We start from the raw sequence: 16,589 nt of genomic DNA, 5'->3' as shown, positions 1-16,589 counted from the left end.
CAAAAGGCAAGTACAAGATAGTACAAGGAAGTGTTCTCATTGTAAATGAACTAAAACTCATTGGGACAGGCAGGTAAGGTGATGGTGTAAATTGCTTTGGAGAGAGTTCAAACTGATTCAAGGGCTGCTAAATATAAAGGTGTGATGCAGGTTTCAGCTGAGGAGAGCCCCAAGTTGTAGACTGCTAGAAACTGGGCATGTTACTCTGCTCACCTAGTACTTTAGCTTTTTTTTTTTTTTTTTTTTTTTAAAGAAGTAAGCATTTAGTGCTTGTCACTGCTGAAGCTGAGATGCGTAGATACTGGGTCTGACTTACTTCATATTTTTATTTTTGGAATTAGAAAGTATCAATTTGTCAGTTTGTTTATACATTGAGAAAATAAAGTGTTTGATCTTGAAAAATTAAAAGGAAAAATGAGTGTTTTTTCTTTGCTTTGTGGTTTTTGAAAGATTTTACCTCTAGGTGGCAGCAAAGTTGGTGGGTTTTGTGATGCCTCACAGTATTTTCACTAGAACTGAACTGAAACTTGTGATTAAATGCTGAATTAAAAAAATAACATGCATTTGTAAAATAAGCTTGGATTTTTATCACTCAGGTTGTTAGTGTGCAAGGGAAAAAACTCTAAACCAACAGAACTCATTTTACCTGAATTATCAAAGGTACTGCAAAGGAAAAAGGGGTGGGCATTGGAAGGGATAATTGTATTACTGCTGTATGACTATCCTTGAGCACTGACTCGAAACAGTTTTTCTTCTGGCTACATGGCATGATTTGGTAGATGAGGCACAGAATTGAGAATAAAACATTTGGATGGACTATTTCTGGAGGTGCTGCTATCTGTTATGAATTTAGAAAATACATAGAATGTATCTGCCTTAGTTTCCTAACTAAAAAGAATTAAGCTGCCCATCATTTGCAAAGCATATTGAGATGAATAGATTAAAAAGTACTTATATAAAGTCTTGCATGCTTAAAGTATGATTGAATTGCTAATTAGGAGGTGTCTTTTGTTATCACTTTTTTTTTTTTTTTTGGAGAAGTGCTCCAGTTTAGAGATTCTATATGGTACTAAGCAGTTAGAGGATTCTACCTGTATTTGGTTGAAAGATATTGTTAGTACTTGAAAGTATTTGTAGGCAGAAACCTTTACAGATGTTGTGCATCTAACTGTTTTCCAGATGCTGAAGCCTTATTAAAACAGTAGGAAGTCAGGAGTGAAAATACCCCCATACTCTGGCCTTTGGTTTGCACCAGTTTCCAGTTCATTAAAAACAATATTTACAACGTGGCCTTCAGAGCAGTCAGATTTCATTTTATCCAAAAGTTTTTGATGGTTCAGAATGACGCTCTGTTTCATAGTTATCAGTGACAACATTGAATGCATCCAAGTTATTACTGCGTAGCGCTGAATGTTGCATTAGAAACTGATCACTTTGTCAAGGTTTGCTTATAGTCCTAATAACAAAAATGGTGCAACTCCTGGCACGTGTGTTGTTTTTTAGGAAGACCTATATTACTAAAAAACTATGTGTAGATATTGGTGGTGTTTTCAGTTTGATCTTTTACTCTTTTATCTGTTCATGGGAAGTCTGTGTGCATACCAAGAATCTCCTCAAATCTCTTCAACCCTTTCTATCGATTTCTACCAAATCTTCAAGATGAATGTTTTTTTTTTGTCTACCTGACTCTTTTCTTTTTTGCCACCCACTTGTTTCCTGAATTTGCCAGCTCTGTTCATCATCCATGTTAAGTTACAGCTCTTGGAGTTCTCATCTGTAACCCTTTTTTATACTTGCTGTCTTTCTAAGTGGCAGAAGAGGAAACAAGATGTTTATCGTTCAAAATCCAAGCTGAACTGCCTTTTGTGCTCTGGAGAGGCCTTTTTAATTCCCATCAGTGCTCTCAAAACCCTCTTAGAAACTAAATGTTTCCCAGGAGCTACCTTGCTGGGATTTTAGCAGTTGTGTGGTTTTCCTTTATTTAATGTGTGTAAACAACAGTTAGGTAAGTATAGGCAAGTGATAACAACAACAACAAAAGCAACAAAAATCATGCTTTTGAAATAAATAAGTTACGCAGCATGTCTGTCAAAGTAACAGCGTTATACTAGTTTTAGATTCAGAAAATATCAAAGTTTTTGTCAGTAGTGTTTAGAGTTGGAGAAGTAGTTAAAGCAGTGATCTAAAAATCAAGAAAAATGCAGTTTCATAAGGATCTTTTAACTTCCTCGATTTTAAATTTACTTTTGAAGTAGATTTAATCACCTGAAGTAGGAAGTGGCAAGAGAAAGGGTATTACGGTGAGAACTTGTATGCAGTGCATGTTTGTTATTACATATCCCATATCCCATATACATCGGATGGCATCAGATACTTCAGAGACAGGGACAAAGGCTTCATGGGTGACAGCTGTCAAATTTCACATGCAAGAGTGAAAATGCCCTTTCTTAATTTCAGGAAGTCAGCTGTGAATGTATGCTCTAAAATACTAGGTTTTATATTCCGTACACACTTTTGCCTAAGGGCACGGAGGTAGCTTAATCGTTACTTACATGGGCCATCAGGTATTCTGCCACAATGCAGTGCTTGCTGTCTGGGGAGTGGGCTAAGGCAGGTGTGTGTGAGGGTGTCAAGGAGGGAATATATGTCTATTTATGTGCTCTTCAGGTAGTTCTTATGCCTTTGGTCCTAATCTTATTTTTCTCTCGAAGTGTGATGCACGCTTTGCCTCCTGTTTGAAATGTATTTGTTTAAATGGAGGGGAGCATGTAACACTTCTATTGTAGGCTTTCTCATTTATTTTTCTAGTGTCATTGTAGAACTTGATCTAAGATAAATAACTTTAGATTGGGTTCTTACCCGCTGCTTAAATTTTTAGTTGAAGAAATTTGAGTGGTAGAGAGAATCATTTGCAACTTAAATGCAAGTGGCCAGAGGGTGGTGCTGAAGATCCTTTACTCCGAAATCCAAATGTGCATAAGGTGCTTCTTGGCAGACTGCAGTTTGTTCCTAGATGATTGAATGCGGTTGGACTGAAAGCCAGGCCTAGGCCTGCAAGTGAGGATGAGTTACGATTAAGTGGCAAAGCTAAATGTTCTCTTCGGTGTCCAAACAAGATGGTTTTCAGCTGGGACTGGTCAATTGCACAGAGCATTTGAGTATTTCCTTGTCTTTCACTGGGTTCTGGCATCTGTCTTCTGGGAATCCAGAGGGGAAATTCTCAGTTGCTCTGTTTCCTTTTATGTGACTGGTTTGTGTGCATGGCTGTATTCAGATGTGTGAGCAGGATAAGTAAACCTTACACTTACTGATGTTGTTAAGACCTTAGGCAGGGTATTGTCTGGCTTGGGGCACTGCATTTTCAGAAACATACGCGCCGCTATAAATAGCTGTGCAGAGGGAAAATAATTAGTAATCTGTACAGCGGTAGTACTCGTCAGGCTATTAGATGGGAAAACAATTGAGTTTGTTTAGTCTGGAGAAAATAAAACTGGAGAAAGATATGTTAACTGTCTTCTAATATGTGAAAGGCCACTGCAGAGAAAATAGTTCTCCAAGTCCAGTGTAGGGATAGGAGACAAACTGGATTTCAATTTCATCAAGGGAAACTTAGTTCAGAAATCTGCAAGATTTTTAATGGCAAGGATGTTTCAGCCCTATTATAGATACTTAGGGTAACTGGGAAATTGTTATAATTGCAGGAAGTTTAGAACAGGATGAACCAGGGGAAGGCTTTAGGTCAAATTGCAACAAGAAAATGGGACCTTGGGATGTTTTTTGACCTTTCTAAGCTCAGTTTTCTGACATTTCTACTGTTTTTCTGATATGGGGCATGTTATAGGACTCATGAATTCACCAATATAAACTACCTGACAAAAAAAAAATCTCTGTTAAAATCAGAAGTAATTTCCATACATGTGACATGATTTTTGCTCATGTGTCCAAATGTGCCACTGCAATGTTATTTCCTGAACACTAAGTTTAAATGCCCTGCTTTCTTAGGACATGTAGGACATGTCTTCACTGGGAAATATGATAATCCCTAAACATAAGTTAGGTGAAAGTCTTTTTTTTTTTTTTTTTAATAGATAATTGACAAGTTGCAGGAGAAGGTGAGGTTGTCAACGGTCAACTCATGTAGGACAAAGATAGTCCTGGGACTGATCGATCAGCGCTGCAGTGCAGCTTGCTGTTCCTGAAATGGACAATTGCCTGTTGCTCTCCTCTCTTTGCCCCTTGAAAAAAGAAGGCACCATTTTAGGGCACTGTCTCCAAGGAGGAGTAGTATGTGGCCTTTTTGAAGAGTGCTGAGTACCCTGCGATATCGGTTGTGTGCAGGAGAGGGCAGTGCTGACACACAGATGTTTCTGGCGGTGCTTAAAAATCCGCGTGTTTGTACAATACAGGGTTTTACAAACATGTATGAGATCGTCCGTTCTCTTGGTCTGGATCTGCCATTGGCGGAGTAAGTCTTGACATTTAAATATAAATATAAGAATATATAATTGATAAATACATATAATCTATATGTATAACTATATATATTATACATATATAAAAAATACTCAACTTTTATGCATCCTATGTTGGTGTTTCTCCAGGATAAAAACATCACCGATAATGGCTCGAGTATGAGACATTCAAGGATAGGAAATTCTGGATTCTTGTCGTGACTGGAAGTGCCTTGCTCTGCCTTTACACAAGTCCATTAGCTTTTTCCCTGTCTTTTTTTCTCCTCTCAACTGTAAAGTGACAGTCATTTCTTGTTAAAGCCCCAAAAGGTTTTTAGTAGGACTGTTGCGTGGTTGCACATTTGGAGTGCTTTGTGATGTATAGGCATGCTAAATTGCATCTCTTCAGAGCACAGTGGCAGCACCTCAGGAGATAAGACCAGGGCTTTGGCAGCAACTCCATTATAAAGAGCGTTTGTCCCTTGTTGTTTGCCCCTTCAGTTGTGCTGATGTCACTGTAGAGCTGTGCTGTGAAATTAATCCCATTTTATCTTTTTGTTTGTTTCTAATCCAGGTTAGTTTCTTGACCTGCTTTACAGTGCTCCTGAACAGTAGTGGCAGCATAACTGAACGGGCGGTATCCTGTGGTATGGGACGTGGTGGGGCATGAGTGGGGAAGGAGCTGCTTTTGGCTATCCTTGTGCGAAGGCCCCGGGGACTGGAGAGTCGCGGATTAAAACCGGCCTTTCCTGCTATACTCAAAATCTGCTTCCCAAGATCAGTTTTGCTTAGTATTCTGGGGAGAATTGCATGCAATTGGCAGCTCTGGTCTTTGAGGCCTACTGAATGCCCACAGAAGGATGGAGCATTGGGTGATGGATGTGCTAGCAGAGTGCTTTTGGCTACATCTTGGGGCCATTGACTGCAGATTTGTGAAAACAGTTCCGTATTCTTAAAATTTTAAGGTCAGTCTTTTCCTTGAGCAATTTCCCACTTACAGTAGTTGGTGTTAATTTTAAAATGCCTTTATACACCCACTCGTGCTGAGCCTGAACCATAAGATCTTTTTCTCTTCTGTTTCTTGGTAACACAATGTTTTGGTAGTCTTTGCTGAAGCCTGGAGATTAGGCAGTTGTCAGTTTTTGTTTTGCATGTCTCAGTATCTGTTTCCTAGGGATTTTGTCCCTAGGAAAATGGTTACTCCATTTCCATCACCTAACCCTGCAGCATCTTTTCAATCTTCATCAGAAAGTAATATTGTACAGTTCTGTTTCTGATTATTTTTCCTCAGTGTGGGAAGCATGCCTTTTTAAGCCTTGCGTGAGATGCTTGCGTAGAGATCTTTTCTCTTACAGCCTTGCTTTCTGTCCCCAGGCACCATATTCACATTACTTACTATACTTTGAATTGGGAAAACTAGATGACTGCTCCTGTAATTTTTGTCAAATTTATTCATTAATTAGCTACTTGAGGGAGTGTTTTTTGTTTGTTTTGTTTTGTTTTGTTTTTTTTACTTGAAGTAGTGCCTCTCAGTTGGTAGATGGGCACTCTTCTCTCAATACCATTATTTGTTCTTACTCTCTTCTTTTTTTTCTTTTCCTCTTTTCCCTTCCCTTCTCTCATCTGTCCTTCCGGTATGGACAGAAATTATAAACATTTCAGAAGAAATATTTAATCACATAAACAGAATGACTCAGAAATGCTGAGCACTGAACTGTAGGTGCTGCCCTTGCTTGTGTTCTTCTGCTTACTGAGCTAAAACTGAAAAGAGCAAGGAAAGTGGGCTGATAACTGCTGCTATTTCTTTTATCATCTAATTCTCTCTTACTGTTCCTGAAGATTTTTCCTTCTGCCCTGGATGTCAAGTTGATTTTTAAATTTGAAGGGAGTTGTTTGCTAATAATTTTGGAAAAGGGAAGGGTTGATACTATGATCTGTTGAAATCTGTTCTTATGCACTATTTCACAGTTTAATCCCTCTTATATACTTGTATGTGATATATATATATATATATCACATACAAGTATATATAAATTATTTTTTGTGACCATATTTTGCTTTATTATTTATTTGTATCATTATTGTAAGGATCTGTCATATTTTAGGCTTTGGGGTAAATACTGAAAACAAAAGTGTCTCATCCTCCAAGATTAAAACAGCAATACTTACCATCTGGAATGCATCCAAGTCTTAGAAAAATTGCCTTACTTGGTTGAAATTTAATATGATTATGCTTGATGTTTCCGTTCAGAGTGTTTAAATCAATTTACAGACAGATCATTTATTTTTTTCCTTGCTCTGTTGCTTTCTCTTTGCCTGCTAAGGAAGTAGGTGAATATTACCCCTCAGTAAAAGAGAAATCACCTCAAATATGGAGTGGTTTTGCACAGTTTGAAGTAAACTTGTAAATACGTGATTTCAGTCCCTAAGCTATGCTTTCCGTTGTTATGATGAAATTATAGCTAACTTATTTCTGTTCAAACAGCTGAGTAAGGTTCAGCTCTCAACAACATCCAAGAGTGTATTTTCCCTGCTATATGTTTTGAAACAGATCTTGGGAATTTGAATAGGATGAACAGGCTTTATTCTGCAAACCTTATTTTCAGGCAAAATAATAATTTCACTTTTCATCTGTTGAAATCAATAACAAAACCTATGGTGTGAAGTCAGTGAAGGTCTATAAATAGATTGTTTAATTAGCAGAGGAATATAAGTACCCCTTCCTCAAGGTGTGTTTTTTAGGAAACATAGCAAGTTCATTTACAGGTAATGGTGATGCTTCTTATTAAAATATTAGCAGAATGTCTTAATAAATATTAGGAGAGTAGCAGAAGAACTGTCCTGTTTAATAACTAACCTGCAAAGTGTTGTGAACTCTGGCCTAGGTTTTGTATTGAAAACAGCTTTTAAACTCTGAATGTCCTTATTCATAATAGCTTGGGAATTGTCCAAGGGACTAAGTGTGCTTGTTGGTATTATGTCCTGATTTGTGCTTATCTTTTACAAGACATTGTAATAGATGGGCAGGTGGTTAATAATCAACACATTTCTGTGCGCTTGGAATGCAGATATAAAATGAAATATTTTTTCTACACGATTTTAACGTCCAATAGAAGAAAATGCTTTTGTTTCTCAGGGACAATTGTTTATCCTTTAATTTCTAGGAAATCTGACGTCTGTACTCAGGGCCCAGTTACTCAGTATTACACTTATAGCATGTCCCTTGAGAGATCATGGATATGGATCAATAGAACATGCAGTACAGAGAATGTGTTTTGAATGGACTGCTTTTGCTTTTTAATTTTGGCTGAGCCTTTCAGTTAATAATGTGTAAGTTGAATGTAGTAAATTAACTTGTTCATATAATTGGCACACTCTAAAATGATTATAATCTTGAGTTGCCTGAGTGCTGGGTACTGTCTTCTTCAGTAACTTTTGCTGAGATTGTTGGGAGCCAACTTGCAATTTGCTTTGCAGGATAAGACCATTCAATTCTTCTGAACCAGCTCTTAATCAGATCTCGCTTTTGTAGTCAGTGAAGATAAAGTGAGACAAACCAAGTGGGAAGGACATCTTGCGAAGCCCAATAACTTGATACAGCATGACATCAAGCTAGGCTTGTGCAGTTCCACATTTTGACTTAATTTTCCACTGCTCAGCTGTAGTACACTTGTTATCTCCAGTTCTATCACAAAATCTTAACTTAATTTTTCTTCCCATTGTTGATTTTACTGGAGTGTGTATGGATGATGGGGCTGATTTTCAGTAGAAGCTGTTCCTTCTAAAATCAGCTATTACCTACAGCTGTAATCATTCAGATTCCAGTCTGAAAAAAAGTCCCTTTCTTATGTTAAAGCATGTACCAAAGTCCTTTGCTGAATCAATTGCTACGTTGTACTGCAGAAATGTTTTTTTTTTTAACACTATGTAATGTAAACAAGAATAAAGATATGGGTTTAAGGAATAGGGACTTTATGCTTGCATGCAGACTTCCTTGTTGATAAGGAGGTTTGATTTTTATCCTCCCCCAAAGAGCATGAGATAAATAAGCATTTAACTTCTTTAGAGTAAGAATCTGACTCTCCAATTTGCATTTTTTTTCATGTCAGCTTTTGAAAAAAGAGATACCCAAAAGTGTTTTTCGGATCTTTTGGCTTGATTTACATTCAGTGGGAAAGTTGGTCCACTAGTAGCAGCATTTTCTGGGAGGTTAGGATTTTGTGCTTGGCCCACATGTAAACTGAGGGCAGCGATGTTTATATTGTTGTCCTTTTCCTAGGCCTTAATACTGTATTCATCACGGAAATATCTTAACCTGTTTTCTCTGTGCTGTATGGAACTGCAACTTACTATAGTCCTAGAGGTCTGCGTGTTTGGAGGGAGGATCTAGTACTACTTCTTAATGATTCTGTCTTCCTCTGCCTATTATACAAAAAAAAAGTGGCGTGCCATAGTTTGCTAATCTTGTTTCTTCTTCAGTGTACCTGTCTTGTATATAGCATGTTGGACTGGTAGTGAGGAGCTAAGATGAAATTTGAGTTATGTGTGAGTCCATTTTGAGTTAATTGTTTAGGAATCTAAGTGTTGCTGTTAACTGTTTTACGATGTACCTAGATGATGGTAGTTTTTCTGCCGTATTGGAAAAGAAACGCATGCCTTGTTTGAATAATTTTCTGATGTCAGCATCTGAATTGAGTTCACTTTTAAGAAAGGTTTAAGGGAGGGTATAAAAAGAGTTGTAACCAAACATAGTGTTAAAAAGGTGGGGAGGAAAAGTGGTTGTTGTGGTCTGGAACATATCATTTATGCACCATAAAATCTGCAATAAGATACAATACATATTATTTTGAGTGTGTGTGTGATGTAACAATAATTATCTGAAATGAGAGGGCTAGGAGGAATTGGGAAATAGGGAAGATAATGAATCAAGTCATATCTGAAGTTAGCAGGCAATATTATGGCTTAATTCAAATTCTACTGTACATGCAAAAAAAATACAAACACACACAAAACCAAAAAATGTTCTGCAAGCAATGATAAAAATAATCAATTATTTACTGTTTTTGTAATGTTAAAATATTTTACCAAGGCAAGTTGCAGTCAAAAGTAATGTGAGTTATTTTGAAAATGGAAATACATAAAGATGCATTTATACAAGTGCAAGACTAAATATTTTACATAACTGTATTTCAATGAGAAGATATACAGTAAGTGCACACTTGATAACACTAAGCAGGCAAAACCTAACGTTAGTTCCATATACTGTTGTAAAGTTCATGCACAGATCTCTCCCAAAGGAAAGGGGCTGTTCCAAATCATTCTTGCTGGGATGAAAAACAGGATGGGTTGCTGGTAAGGGTGTCAGCATGGATGGGGGGTCAGTTATAGACATTACTTACTGTAATTTGTGATTGCCGTGGGAGAGGAGTGGCTGTTGGTGTGATAGTAATACTGCTGGTGATTTTATTGGTGGGCTTACTGGGTATCCCGTTAGCTAGTGCTGGAGTTCTGTTATCTTGCACCGGGGTACAAGGGCTGACGGGCTTGGAGCTGGAGAGAGCTTGGACGTAAGGACTTCCTAAGTGGATGTGGATTTTGTTATCCTCAGTAGTTATTACACTTGATCCCGTACTGTTAGATCTCTGAAACTGCCATGACGACTGCCTGTCCGGGGATACTCTAAAAACGGCGTGCTTGGCTCCCATTTCCAAAGGCTCTGAGGAGAGCATTTGTTCCTGAGAACTTGAGCCTGGTAAAGCCAAAGGGGACATTGTTCTTTCAGGAGTTAAAGAGCCACATGAATCAGGAGTTTGAGATCTTGCAAAAGCAGCCATGGTAATGGGAGAAATGGCTTGCTCTGGGCTCATGTAACCTTCTGCTGCTTTTGATTTTACAGGCGTTAAGGAGGCATTTTGAATAATGGTTATTCTTTGCTTGGTAGTGCCGCAGTTGGGTATGACAGCTGTGCTTGTGTAGGAGTGAGGACTTTCAGCGGTAGGACTTGTTATTTCAAGTGTTGCTGTGTTCTGGCCATGATCTGGAGTTACCTTTATGTGAAGAGGTTGACCAGGGGTATGGCTGAGCACTAGGTCTCCAGTCTGTGCACAGTTTCCATTTTGCTTTGTATGAATCTTTCCGTTCTGAGGATGGTTGTCTTTGGACTTCATCCAAGGGATCCATAACTTCTTGTTCACAGCATTTGCAATGGATGAGTTGCTTTTGAAGGACACCGGTTGTTCTTCCTCATTGTTGTCTTTGTCCTCGTTATCGCTGTCTTCATACAGCTGTCCATTTATCACCGCTCGCTCTAAAGGCATGAGGGTTTTGTAGTCAGGTGGCTCATTGTCTGCTGGATCTGTCTGGACTTCTTTAGAAAAAACTTGCAAGTCAGAGATTCGTCTTCCATTGAGACTGGGTCTGGGGGTCTTACTGAAGCGTCTGTACTTCTCTAATTCTTTTGTGAGACTTTCCATTTCTCTTGCCAACTCCCTATTCTTATTTTCCTGCTGGGTGAGTTTCTTCTGTAAGACTGTATGATCACCTCGGAGGTGACAGATTAGGTCTTCTGTTGCCATGTACTCATGAATTTTCTCTTTCAGTGCATCTACTTCTCTGGAAAGGTGACTTGATTTGGCTTCTTCTTCTCTGAGCTTCTTAAAAAGACGCTGCTCTTGATTGGACTCAGCCTTCTCCGTTAATTTATACCTAGCCACTTCCATTTTGACAGCCTCCAGCTCCTCGGACAGGAGCTTGGCTCTGTCCCGTTCATTGACATACCTTCTTTCTAGAGACTCAAATTCATCTTCAGTTTTCATAAGATCATCTTCTATGGCCTTCATTTCTTTCAGCTTTTGCTTAAGCCTCTCAACTTCTTGAGAAAGCTCTTTGATTTTGTTGTTCTCCTGCTGCAAAGAAGTGCTGGATTTAGTACTCTCCTTAAACTTATTTTTAAGAAATTCTTTTTCGACAGCTTCCAGTGACTGAAGTCTCTTTCTTAGAATATTTACTTTGGAAGCAAGATCGCTGCCTTTCTCCTCTTCTGCTTTCAGTTTGTTTTTCAATTCATCTCTTTCTTTTGTTACACTGCATACTTTTTCCTCTGCATCAGATTTTGACTTCAGTGCCTTTTTACTTTCCTCAATAAGTTTTTCTGTAACGGACATCACCTTATTTTGTTCCACCTGAAGCTGAGAAGTTGCAGCTTGCAGCTTCTCTTCTGTTTGCTTTATTTTTTCACCCATAGTTTTTCTTTCATCCACAAGCATCACTGTTAGAGTCTTCAGCTTTGTTAAATCTTCTTTAAGTGTGAACTCAGTTTTTTCTAACTTGCTTTCGATTGCTTCAAGCTCTCCGACTCTAGCTTTTAAGCCATCCAGCTCAAGGGACAACTGCTTTGTTAACATTTTTTCTCTTTCTAGGTTGCATTTCAGGGAGTAGCATTCCTGCTTGCTTTTGTTGAAAGCATCCTCTAATTTCTCCAGCTCCATAATTCTTTTGTTGAGTTTGTCAACTTCCCCTTTAAGGTTCTTGCTCTGTGATGCTTCTTTTTCTAATTTTTTATTAAGTTCTCTGCACTGATCTTCCATTTTTATGAGCTCTTCGTCTTTTCCTTCCATCTCCAGCAGTCGCTTTCGTAGTTCTTCCACTTCGGACATAAGTGTCGAGTTCCCATATTCGCCCTTATTTATCTTATCCCTTAGGTCTTGCAGTTCATCTTCTGCTTTCCTTAAAGATTTATTGGTCTCCTCCAGCTCATCGATTTGTCGGCTGAGAGCAGTCAGTTTTAACCGGAGCTGACGATTCTGGCTGTCTTCGTTGGTTAGTTTGGCCATCATTGCTTCTTGATCTTGGGAAACCTTACTGCTTTGGGCTTGCAGTTCAGCCTCCAGTCTGCTGGCTCTCCGTTCTTCTTCTTGCACTTTTGCTTCAGCAAGGGCGAGCTTCTCATGTGCTTGGTCGGCAGAAGTGGTTAACTCTTGAATTTTTTGACTTTGTTGATTCAACTGCTCGGTGAGCCGTTGTTGTTCATCCACCACCATTAAAGCAAAGGATTTCAGTTTAGTTAATTCTTCTTTCAGTTTGGCTATTTTCTTGTTGCTTTCCTTCTCTTTTTTCTCCTGATACACTGTTTCTTGTTCAAGAAGCTTTTTCAATCTGGGGAGAAGAAATAATACCGTATTTTGTAGCTATTTTAATAGCCATTTAAAAACACACTTGAGATATTATGACATCTGCCAGATGTGCCCGAACATCCACTTGTACTTGCACCTAGAAGCAGGCCTCTCCTTGTAGTGTTGTGACAAAGTCCCCACAGGCCTTAGCTTTCTACTCAGAAGTTCTTTGGTAATGGACGCTTCAATACGATCATTTACACTTAATAACTTCAGTAGTTATGCATCTTTAATTACATTTTCAGCTTCTGACAGTTATCAGTGCAACACAACTGTTTGAGGTTCTGCACTGGAACAATGCTGATCTTGGCTGTCTGCTGGGGCTAGGTGTGTACAGGCAGGGTTTTTTTAGAAATGTGATTATCGTAGTGCTTGAGAAATTAAATCAGTGCAGCCCTCAAGGGCAGGTATACTTTTACAGCATTATAAACCTCCTAATACCTTTAAGCTACTTATAAACCATCCTGATCTTTTGTGATGTTTTATCATTAAACCTTACAGATGTTAAAGTATGTGAAGGAAATATACCTGCACTAGGCTGTTAGTTGGGCTGACTAATGCCAATTTCTAAATAGTATATCAGAGCAAAAAATAAACATTGTAGGTGAGTCAGTCCTCAGTGGAAATACAGGCTTTATTACCTTGTATCATAAAATAAAAAAATAATCAGTAGATAAGCCGGCATTTACGTTAAGAACTTAAGGCCAAACCTTGTTTCCTGTTACATTCGGACTTGGTCTTATATCCAGAACATGCAGATGTGCTGAACTGTAACTATGTTTTATATTATTCTTATGGTTTTCCAAAATCAGTGTTTACAAGATTTTAGGTTAGCATTCAGTCTTAACCGATATGCAACATAGTTTATTAGAGGCCTGCAATAAGGTTGTGCATTTGTTCATGTAACAACCTAAGAAACCTCCAAATACCGCAGATAATTACGTCCTTTTGTAGACTTTGTCAGGGAGCTGTTTGTGGAATGGATATGAGGTATGATTAGGTTTGGCCAGCACATCTGCCTCCTTTCAATTAGATTTTTCCCACAGCTGACTTATCAATTACGTTCTGATACTCAAGAATAGTCTTAAAAGCCTAGTCTGAAAGAATATGAACATTTGTATGTTTTGCTATTGTTCATATGTATGATACATATTCAATTTCAGAGTGCTGGTGAGGAAGGAATTGCATATCAGGACTGTACTTCAACAAATATCTGCTTACGCACTTGTTAGCTGAGGCCCCTTCCATCCTCTCCCCGAAAAGTGATAATGACCCTCCAGAAGTAGCTGCTGAAACATCAGGTTCCTGTTCCACAGCTGTCCCTGGTCAGTGTTGTGATGTCCAAACAGTAAGTCTTTACAGCTTCCCACTGACAAGTTCCTGTTGCGGCCATCCTTTTCATTCAGGAAGAGCTTAGATAATGGCCTCCTTTGCACAGCTCTTTATTAGCTGCTGGCTGACTGGTGGCATATATTTCTGGGGGCTTAATAGGCTGCCTCAGCAACATCCTCTTTGGCAGCGTTGAGTTTTTTTTTTTGCCTGGAGAGAGGAAGTCCCTGCCATTCTACAACTGTCCATCAGACTTGTCTGGTTTGGGGATACTTGATAGAAATCCCTGGCTATGAAATTCCTTAACACATTCACCATCCCCACAGCTCTTACTTTAGTGCAGAAGTTGCATTATACTGAGTGTAATGTGAGAAATATTTTTTCACATTTATGTAAAAAGTAGGTGGAATGGGAAGTATAAACTGAGTTGATTTCAAAGACTTAAAGCAGCCCCGATTTCTTTACAGCAGTAGATTAGTATAATGGGGGAAAATAGACATGAAAAGGTGTAAGTGGAGAGGGAGAGGTTTGTGAAATGAGCTTGGAGGAATGTTGCTGGCTGACAGAACAAGGCGACTGCACCATCTTCAAAGGCAGCTTTTTACTGTGTTGTCAGTGTATAAACTTTTGTCATCTTTTTAACGTTAGCTTGTTTGAGTTCTTTTTATTTTTATTTTTTTAAAAAAACACACAACTCTCTCCCCCCTCCACCCTTGTCTCTGAATGCTTTAGTAGTGAAGTTCAATTGATGATTTACCGTTGCTATAGATACAAAACCATAACAGAAGCACAACTAACAATTTCATTTGGAATGAATTCAGTTTTTGCGTGTGCATGAAGTTAAGACACGTTAATATGGTTAGACTTGAGGTTATTAGCATGTGTTTTATTTTTGCTTCCTTCACTGACATTTATTTTTGTTAGGCAAATTTGTCTGAATTTAATTAATGGTGTATTATTCAGCGCTTCTTTATTAACTAGTTGGTATCTCTCTGGCCAAATGATACTAATACACAAGTGACTGATGCCCTATAAATTGCTTTAGAAAGAACACTTTCAACCCAAATAGGAACTAGCAATCCCAATTTACATAGGATGCTGCTTAAAATTTTATGATTTAAATAAGAGATTTGTTTGTAAATAAATCAGTAAAGTCAGTTGACAGATGTTTGAAGGAATAATAACAGAAGTCCTTACAATGAACATGACAGGCATGTACAATTTGTATTTTTCTTTTTTTCATTTGTTTGGTCTGTAACTCCACTTCCCAAACTATGTGGAGTGCTTCTTGAAGTCTAGATTCAGCAAAGCATTTGAGGTTCCAGACCAAGCTGAATGCTTGATTAAGGTAGTCTAAGCCAAGTTGTGATCAGCAACCATGAATTGCCATGGGTATTTGAACAAAAGTGTCTAAATTACTAAATCTGACTTACTTGTTGTATAAGCTGTAAGAATTGTCAAGAGATTTTTTTTTTTTTTTTTGGTTGTTCCAAAAGACTTTAGGGTATGTAGAAATGTTTCTCTTTTATTCGAAACATAAAATGCAATTTTAAGATCCTAGCAGAAATAGAAGGAAATATTTCTAACCACTTAAATTTATAAAACTCACTTTGGTGAAGTTAAATGGTGGAACAGAGTTCAGAAGCTGTTAAAGGATTTCAATATGTTTCTAAAAAAAAAAAAAAAAAAGTTGTAATAAACATATTGTTGTGTTGTTTGTTTTTTTCTGGATCACGTGTCATTAAATATGCTTGTGCGCTTGTTTTTGATAACTGGGATTGCAGGATGGAGACTGAATGCCTGATTAACTTTCTCCTCACACAAGGGTAAGCCTAGCTTTTGTTGTCTTGTGTTAGGAAGTCTGGCCATGTATGTAGCAGAAAAATAAAAGTGAAAATGTGACTTTAGATACCATAGGCAAGTTTTTGAAAAAAATAAGAACAACAAAACAAACAACTTCTAAGCCACCAGGTCTCTTTGATGGACACAGATATGTTGCATCTGAGAGAGTAAATTTGCCAGAAACGCACAAGGATCAGAAAAAGTTGACTTAATAAATAAAGGAACAGGAACTCCCCTATCCATTAAAATATTTTTAGCATTTACATTTTCAATTTTTCATGATAAAGTAACTTCATTTCAGACAAATGTAGGTATATCTTTGAGGCAAAGTATTCACAGATAATTCCAGGCAGTTGACTTCATAGGACTACAAGAACCCTTTCTGAAACCAGGCCAGCAAAAACAGGCATTGGAAACTGTTTTTATGAACATGAATGCTAGGTAGTTAAACAGAGTCAGAGCAGTGTCTTATTGCTCTTTCTTTAGAGCTTCTGTTATAAATTACTGCTTTATTGTGGCTTACTATTGTACTTGTTTGCAATACTAGTTTTTTTCTTTAAAGAAATATATGTCATCATCAGCTCTCATCTGTTCGTTGTAACTGCATTTCTCAGCATGTATGCTATAGCTTCTTGGCCTCAGTACCATGTATTCAGTTGTGTTGTCTTGTTTTCTAGATTTTTTTAAAATGCTTACAGTTTCAGCTTTGCTATGTTATGTTTAGCAATGCGTTACTATGTGCTCTTACAAGACACCCAAAGCAGCTCATTGTCTTCTTGGTGTCATGTGATACCTT

The 16,589-nt window shown here is 38.0% G+C and overlaps 2 protein-coding genes across 6 annotated transcripts in view; one reads left to right on the top strand and one right to left on the bottom strand.

Moving 5' to 3' along the window:
• The window catches only part of CMSS1 (cms1 ribosomal small subunit homolog), a 233,461-nt gene that overhangs the window by 7,111 nt on the left and 209,761 nt on the right, over positions 1–16,589 (top strand). The window lies entirely within an intron of this gene.
• Positions 1–16,589, bottom strand: part of FILIP1L (filamin A interacting protein 1 like) — a 200,125-nt gene that overhangs the window by 5,325 nt on the left and 178,211 nt on the right. For 4 of the 5 annotated variants that reach the window (XM_035314954.1, XM_035314955.1, XM_035314957.1 and 1 more), the window contains one exon: positions 9,851–12,605. In XM_035314954.1, coding sequence (XP_035170845.1) covers positions 9,851–12,605 — 2,755 coding nt within the window. Of the gene's footprint in view, positions 1–9,106; positions 9,271–9,850; positions 12,606–16,589 lie in introns of those variants that run through there. The other variant, XM_035314956.1, reaches the window with a different exon arrangement.

The sequence above is a fragment of the Oxyura jamaicensis genome, chromosome 1 (assembly GCF_011077185.1).
Source record: "Oxyura jamaicensis isolate SHBP4307 breed ruddy duck chromosome 1, BPBGC_Ojam_1.0, whole genome shotgun sequence".
NCBI classification, from domain to species: Eukaryota; Metazoa; Chordata; class Aves; order Anseriformes; family Anatidae; genus Oxyura; species Oxyura jamaicensis.
Note: the sequence above shows the minus strand (reverse complement) of the source record. Positions and strands in the feature narration are given on the sequence as shown.